The sequence below is a fragment of the Achroia grisella genome, unplaced genomic scaffold, assembly GCF_030625045.1.
Source record: "Achroia grisella isolate CSIRO2021 unplaced genomic scaffold, CSIRO_AGI_Agris_v1 utg768, whole genome shotgun sequence".
NCBI lineage: Eukaryota > Metazoa > Arthropoda > Insecta > Lepidoptera > Pyralidae > Achroia > Achroia grisella.
Genome location: NW_026713015.1, coordinates 909,394 through 917,774, shown reverse-complemented (window position 1 = coordinate 917,774; position 8,381 = coordinate 909,394). Strand labels below are relative to the sequence as shown.

Below are 8,381 nucleotides of genomic sequence, written 5' to 3'. Positions count from 1 at the left end.
TGTTGTCATAAAAGTCAAAGCTGACTGATGTCAGATCTAATGTTTGGCGTATACTTGTTTGTTTCATTACAGCGAATATACTGCTATTTTTTAAAAATAGCAGAAAATAATTTAACTTTGTTATAAAAAATAATCACTGAACAAGAAAAATTACACGTAAATGTCATTATTATTACAAATTTTACGAAAATATTTCAATAAAAGAGCATAGTGTGTGACCGCTACGTATTGTATTTTAGTAAAAAAACAAATAATATATTTAATATTTAGTTTAAATATCAAATAATTAAATACATGGATTGTAAATAAACAAAACAGTGTTTCGGTGATAAGAGTAAGTTGTTAATATGCTTTATTTATTTTAATATGTTTTCGTAAATAATGTTTAAGTTACAAAACCAGTTTTATAATTTTGTCTATTCGATAGATTATGTATAAATCGACATTTGATTTTCAAAATCAAATTAATGTAATATTTAAAATGTATTTTTGTATTTTTTTTTATTCGATACATCTATTATTTAGCGAATTGCCAGTTACAATAAATTTATTTCGCATTTAAATGATAAAAATTTAATTATATACTTATATATGTGTTTAATAATTCAAGGTTACACACTGAACTTCTGATCCCATATAATCCTAAGCTTGTATACTTTATATATATTTAACATTATATTGAAACATATAATTACATACTTCTTTGCAAGTTTCATATATCTTCTGTACAGACAGAAATCAGATATACTAGCTACCCGCCCCGGCTTTGCACGGGTATACATGTATTAGACATCTTACATCTTCCTCTTACATCACTCTATCTATTACTAAAAATGGTTTTAAAATCGTCATTGCATAGTTTAAAAGATTTAAGCGATCAGACAGTAGAAGCAACTTCATTCTATACTATGTAAGGATCAGAATAACCGTGGACAATTCACACAGCGCCATCTAGTTGCAAGATAAGTAGATCTAGTGTTATGGGTAATAAAGCCTTTATTTACTGTTAACATTAATTATTATTGTTTTTTTATATATATATTATATATCTCCTGTTTGGGAAACTACTCTCTGCTACCAAAAATGTTAGGGAATTTACTATGTCTGTCACATACCTGTATGGTTCTGCAGATTTCTTGGGCTTCAGGTTCTCGAAGGTATCTTCGCTAGCTTTCCAGTTTCACAGTAGGTTCTAATTTATTTTATAACCAACATAAGATACTGCAATAAAAAATCTGTCATGATTCTATACTATTGTAATGGTCTTAAACTACCGCTAAAAAGAATCCATTTATCGTATCTCCTCAGTTTCAAGACACTCTCCTTGATGTGAAGCCAAATCTCGAGGTCCTTGGCGTTGATATATCCAGTGACGTTCAGTTTTGCGGACATTTGGAGGACAAGGCTAAAATAGCCTCAAAAAGCTTGGTATGCTCAGTAGAGTGAGACGGTATTTCACGGCGGCCCATCGCTTGCAATTACACAAGGCGCAGATCCAGCCGCATATGGAATACTGTTCTCATCTCTGGGCCGGAGCACCACAATACCAGCTACTTCCATTTGACCGCATTCAGAACCGAGCAGCCAGAATCATTGGTAATCAACGTCTATGTGACAGACTCGACCCATTGGCTTTGCGGCGAGATATTGCATCTCTGTGCATTTTCTACCGCATATATCACGGGGAGTGTTCTGAGGAATTGTTCGGATTAATACCAGCTGCTGAGTTTCACCACCGTACCACCCGCCAGAAACTGAAATACCATCCTGATCATCTGGATGAATGGCGGTCTTCCACAGTACGGTTTTCTAGAAACTTTTTGCCTCGCACAACCACATTGTGGAATCACCTTCCAGCAATGGTATTTCCGAACCGATACGATATTGAAACCTTCAAGAAAAGAGCTTATTCCTTTTTAAACGGCCGACAACGTACTTGCAATTCCCCTGGTGTTGCGGGTGCTCATGGGCGGCGGTAATCACTTACCATCAGGTGAGCCGCATGCTCGTTTGTCCCGTGTTATAAAAAAAAAAAAAACTAACTTTTCTCATAATTATAGGTGACCACAGCAAGCTTTGAGTTACAATATTATATCGCTACTATTTATAGAGATATATATTTTTTAGAGAAAGTGTTTTAACATTTTTATTCAGTCAGTCAGTAAAGCAATTAATTATATATTACTAGATGACCCCGCAAATGTTGTTTTGCCATATAAATTAAAATCACTATTAAAAATAGGGGTTGATTGTAGGAGGGTGAAAATTTAGGGTTGTATGTATTTTATAACTCCACATTATAAAAAAACTAAAAAAAAAAATGTCTAAAAAATAAAAAATATATGATAATAGAAATAGAAATAATCTTTGTTGAAATAAACTTAATATAAGCAATTTTGAATAGTCAAGTTTTTTTATTCTACCTCTTATTATTCTCATTAGGGTAGTCAACCCTTATCACTTAGGGGTATGAAAAATAGATAGTAGCCGATTTTCGGACCTTACTGAACTAGCATATAAAATTTAATAAAAATCGGTCAAGCCGTTTCGGAGGAGTATGGTAACTAACATTGTGACACAAGAATTTTATATATAAGACTAGCTACTCGCCCCGGCTTCGCACGGGTGTACATGTATTATATATATATATATATATATACCTTCCTCTTGAATCACTCTATCTATTAAAAAACCGCTTCAAAATCCGTTGCGTAGTTTTAAAGATTTAAGCATACATAGGGACAGACAGCGACAGAGACTTTGTTTTATATTATTGTTGTTAATGTAATACTACTGTATTATTGCTTTATATTATTGTAGTATATATAGTCTTTGGCCCAATTAATATTGTTCATAACGTACTCTGTGCAGTTGACAGAACCTGATTGAAAAAATGGCGGGAACGGCCTAATTAAATGTGAAGCGCAATTTAGCATTTTATTTATTTAAATATTTAAATACAGTACAATTATATTGTTTTATACTATGTAATGATGAAGATATTCTGTTCACTTTTGTGTTCTTTTGTTTTTCAGTGGAGGAACTTACAGTTACGGAAAATATAGTTAAAGAGAATCTATCCAGTTGCGATAGTAGTAGCCTGCAGCAGAAACAGTTTGGGTATGAGGTGCCCACGGTGACCAATGTACCCATAGAGGAGGTGGTCATCAAATGTGAAGTGATCGAGATATCAGACGAGGATGGAGACCAGACAGCCCAGAAAAAGTATAACACAACTGTAAAATCTATACATATAATTGGAGTGTCTGTTTGTAATATTGAAATAACCTTTTTTTACTACATGCATATGAATATAAATACGGTACATACACTAAAATAACATTTTTTACAAATTTTCTGTCTGTCTGTTTGTTCCGGCTAATCTCTGAAATGGTTGGACCGATTTTGACGCCACTTTTTTTGGCAGGTAGTCGATGTAATAAGGAGTAACTTAGGCTACTTTTATTTTAGAAAAATAAAGTTGATTTCCACGCGGACGAAGTCGCGTGTATAGCTACTTAATAGTAATAATAATAATCTCAGGATAATTCACACAGCGCCATCTAGACCCAAGTTAAGCTAGCTAAAGCTTGTGTTATGGGTACTAGATAACTGATATATATATATATATATATATATATATATATATATATATATATATTTTTTGTAAATACATAGAAAACACACAGACCGATACAAACAATCATACTCATGAATACAAATGTTTGTACCGTGCGAGGAATCGAACCCGCGACCATCAAAAGTAAGACTGTGTGTTAAATCGCTAAGAACCGCTTTGGTTTCAGAGGAGCTTCCTCTTGCGTACACTTAGATTGTGGAATGAACTACCTGCCGAGGTTTTCCCACGAGACTACAGCATGGGGTTTTTCAAGAAGGATATATTAAGGTTTCTTAAGGGTCGGCAACGCGCACGTGACACCCCTGGTGTTTCAGGCGTTCATAGGCTACGGTAACCATTTACCATCAGATGGGCCGTATGCTTATTTACCAACATCTTTATACATAAAAATTACGTGTCACGTCGTTTGTCCGCGATGGAATCCAAAACTGTACCGATTGCAAATTTGATTTGCAATTCGATCCAACTTGAAAGATAGGATAGCTTACATTTCAAATTATAGTGACGACCTCGGTGGTCCAGCGGTCTAGTACACCGCTTTACGACCGATGGTCGCGGGTTCGATTCCTCGCACGGCACAAACATTTGTATTCATGAGTATGATTGTTTGTATCGGTCTGGGTGTTTTCTATATATAATATGTATGTATTTACAAAAAAAAAATCTATGTATATGTATAAGTTATCTAGTACCCATAACACAAGCTCTAGCTAGCTTAACTTGGGTCTAGATGGAGCTGTGTGAATTGTCCTGAGATTATTATTATTATTATATATATATATATATATTTATTATATCTCCCTTTTTACGGGGGTAATATATTCAAACACGCGGGCCTTAGCCAAGCATGGATGAGTTATGTGACGAAGAAAGAAATTTTCTTACTATTCGGCATGTGTTTAGTATGACGGCTTTTTGTAATAGGTCTATTGTAGAAAGAGGGGATGTGCAACGTGTCTAGTTGTTAGTTCAGACTTTTTGGTATAACTCCTGTGGATGACAAAACTATGGGTACTATGTGGATGGTGTGTGCTTTCCATTGTTTTTTTAATTCTATTGCTAGATCTGTGTACTTTGTTAGTTTTTCATTGACTGTGCTTTGTATATTGTGTGTGTTTGGGATGGCTATATCTACAAGATATACTTTTTTATTGATTTTGTCGTGTAATGTTATGTCTGGTCTATTGTGATGTACAGTTTTGTCAGTAATTATTGTTCTATCCCAGTACAGTTTACAGTGATCGTTTTCTAATACATTAATAGGGCTGTATTTGTAATATGGAACTTTGCTTTCTATGAATTTATATTTATATTTATATTTATATTTTTATTATTATTATTATTATAGTCGCAATATTATTTCAAGAACCTTAGCCACAGCAACGCGTAGTCGGGTCTGCTATTAGTAGTATTAAAAAAAAAATTAATTTTTTTTTGCACCAGAAAGAAAAGAAAAAAGCCAAAAGTACCTAAAGAGCGTGTGCCGTGCGACCAGTGCGAGAAGTCGTTCCAGACGGGGTACGAACTGAAGAAACACATGAGGACCCACACGGGGGAGCGGCCCTACATGTGTACTACATGTGGGAAAACATATACGCAACTTGGACACTTAAGTATACACCAGCTATCACATAAAGGTAGACTACAAAAAACAGCAATATTCAGAATAGAATAGAATAGAAAATAATTTATTCAAATAAACTTACATTGAAGCTCTTTTGAATAGTCATTACATTTTTTTAATCTACCGCTCATTCGGAAAGCTGTCTCATCACAAGAAGAACGAGCAAGAAACTTGCGTGTTGCTCTTTTAAATAATTTTATTATTACTTTACATTTTTAAGTTTAAGTGTGTGAATGCAAACCACCAATTAGCACTAATTCAATTAAATACTCAAATAGGAAAAATATTGAATATATAACCAACTGGTTAAACAATTAATAAGAGGAAATCAGTCATAGTGATAGAGCAGACCAGTCCCTACAAGCAGCACCCGTTCACGAGTATGACGGATGAGCCAGCCATCACTCATAATATATTAATTATCATATCATTCATAATATTAATACTAGATTTAAAGACAAACTTACTGTCCTTTGACTTTTTCTAAACTTTTTTTGGTATCGTTTAGAAAAAGTCAATAGGTCTTTTATGGGAATAGGTATAAAATTTTACAATAAGATACCAAAGGATATATTGGAATTACCCTTAAATAAATTCAAAACAACTGTTAAATCATATTTACTGAGCAAGGCCTATTACTCACTGAATGATTATATTAAGTTTATTTGAATAAAGATTATTTCTGTTTCTATTTCTAATGACGAGCGTGCATGGCAATAGTTGTTCATAAACGGATTTTCATTTAATGTTAGACATAGACACCTATATAAATATACATTGTAAATAAACTGGCTTTTAGAAAAATAGTAATTCAATTGAGTTTCTTGCCAGTTCTTCTCAATTGGATCTATATACCGAACTGGACCGTGGGAATAAATTATAATATAAAAAAAATTACGTTCATAAGCGGCTAAAATGTCCTACATGAATAAATTATTGTTAAATTTGCATTTGAAAATTTAATTCTTTCTAAAAACCGTTCTTTTTATAAATATATTTACCAACCATTTATATTTTTTTATTATTACATTACATATTATAATTTTTTCCCTACCGTCCAGTTCAGTATATACATTCAATTGAGAAGAACTGACAAGAAACTCAATTAAATTACTTATTATTTTTTTAAAAGCCAGTTTATTTACAATGTATCTTTATATAGGTGTCTATAATGTAGTATGGGTCTACTAGTCTAAATATATATAACTCAAAGGTGACTGACATAGAGATCTATCAACGCACAGCCCAAACCACTGGACGGATCGGCCTGAAATTTGGCATGCAGGTAGATGTTATGACGTAGGCATCCGCTAAGATAGGATTTTGATTAAATCTACCTCCAAGGCAATAAAATAGGGGATGAAAGTTTGTATGAAACTTTGTCAATTTTAAACCCATCGGACTGAGACTTTGCATGCATAAAGCTACTATGACGTAGGCATCCGCTAAGACAGGATTTTGATTAATTCTACCCCCAAGGGTTTAAAATAGGGGATGAAAGTTTGTATGAAACTTCGTCAATTTTAAACCGATCGGGCTGAGACTTTGCATGCATAAAGTTAGTATGACGTAGGCATCCCCTAAGAAAGGATTTTGATAAATTCCACCCCTAAAGGGCTATATTAACGCGAGCGAAGCCGCGAGCAAATTATATATAAGCTAACTAAGAAAATGTATCTATATATTATCAGGTATAAAGAATTTCAACTGCAACGAATGCGGCTCGTCCTTCTACCGGAAAGCAGACCTGGACCGCCACGAAAAGGCACATAAAGGTATCAAACCGTACACCTGCGAGATCTGCTCAAAATCCTTCACACAGAAGAATAACCTAGTGATGCACGTCAAAATGCATATAGGAGATAAGAGGTATGAATGTCCGGTGTGTCTGAAGAGGTTCATGACGAGGAGCAAGATGATGCTGCACTCGAAGAGGCACGATAAGGATAAGAAGACTAAAAACGAATTTATGTCCTCGTTTGTTGAATAAAGTTATGGTTGGGAAGATGGGTTTTATTTATGGTTTTGCATGAAATTTTTTTTTAAACCGAATCAAATTAAATTAAATCAAAAATCATTTATATATATATATATGTATGTATTCAAAATCAAAATATCTTTATCCATGTAGCAATCAGCAATTCAGCAAACGAAACCTGGACGTTATTAACTTCTCTTACTGTAGGCACTTCACACTCCGAGCGTTTAAACAGAACGGACTGTGCACACAATATGGTGATTATATTAAATTACAAATATCAAAATATCTTTATTCATGTAGGTCTATTACAGACTCTTATGATATGTCCAATCTACCGTCAGTTCGGAATGATTTCGAGATGAGAAGAACTGACAAGAAACTCAGCTCGTATTTTCAAATAAATATTGTACATGTTTACAGACTTATGTAAATAATTAGTTTATTAGCATACAACGTTATAATTTGTTTGTTTCATTGCTTTCTTGATTCAATTATTTTAGAAATATGAAAGCGTAGCGGTTTTATATATATATTGCCGCATGCATTCTTATGTAAAATGTGAATACTATAACTATCAGATGGCAATTGTGAGTAGCTATGACGTGGTCTGGTGTTTTGAGTAGTCATGCTCACTAAAATGTCCAGACTTGTGGCGGCGTGGTGGGCCGGGCTCCCTAAAATGTGGTCGAGCGCAGTGATGGCTGGCTCATCCGTCATACTCGTGAACGGGTGCTGCTTGTAGGGACTGGTCTGCTCTAATCACTATGACTTATTTTCTCTTATTAATTGTTTAACCAGTTGTTGTATATTGAATGTTTTTTCTATTTTATTATTTCATTGAATTAGTGCTAATCGGTGGTTTGTATTCACACACTTAAACTTAAATTGTAAGTAAGAATAAATTATTTAAAAGAGCAACACACAAGTTTCTTGCTTGTTCTTCTTGTGATGAGACAGCATTCCGAATGAGCGGTAGATTAAAAAAAAAATGTTATGACTATTTAAAAGTGCTTCAATGTAAGTTTATTTGAATAAATGATTTTCTATTCTATTCTATTCTTATGAAATGTCGAATCTACCGTCAGTTCGGAATGATTTCGAGATGAGAACTGACAAGAAACTCAGCTCGTATTCTT

At 33.7% G+C, this 8,381-nt stretch overlaps 1 protein-coding gene across 2 annotated transcripts; it reads left to right on the top strand.

Annotated features, from left to right (window-relative positions):
- Nucleotides 1-170: 170 nt before the first annotated feature.
- LOC131850390 (gastrula zinc finger protein XlCGF49.1-like) lies at nt 171-7,455 on the top strand. 2 transcript variants are annotated; one of them, XM_059200604.1, is made up of 4 exons: nt 171-334; nt 3,036-3,225; nt 5,084-5,277; nt 6,956-7,453. In XM_059200604.1, coding segments are annotated over exons 1-4 (684 nt in total). In that variant the 5' UTR covers nt 171-333; the 3' UTR covers nt 7,255-7,453. The 2 variants fall into 2 exon arrangements, with proteins under 2 accessions (XP_059056587.1, XP_059056586.1); XM_059200603.1 differs by lacking the exon at nt 171-334 and adding an exon at nt 1,905-1,993 and having other exon boundaries at nt 6,956-7,455.
- The last annotated feature ends 926 nt before the right edge of the window (nt 7,456-8,381 follow it).

What these genes read in the sequence shown, in the direction of transcription:
- LOC131850390 (XM_059200603.1), top strand. Translation starts at nt 1,966, where the DNA reads ATGGGCGGCGGTAATCACTTACCATCAG. An exon ending in CGGTAATCACTTACCATCAG is followed by an intron (nt 1,994 to 3,035) that starts GTGAGCCGCATG and finishes TTTGTTTTTCAG; the next exon opens with TGGAGGAACTTACAGTTACG. An exon ending in ACACCAGCTATCACATAAAG is followed by an intron (nt 5,278 to 6,955) that starts GTAGACTACAAA and finishes ATATATTATCAG; the next exon opens with GTATAAAGAATTTCAACTGC.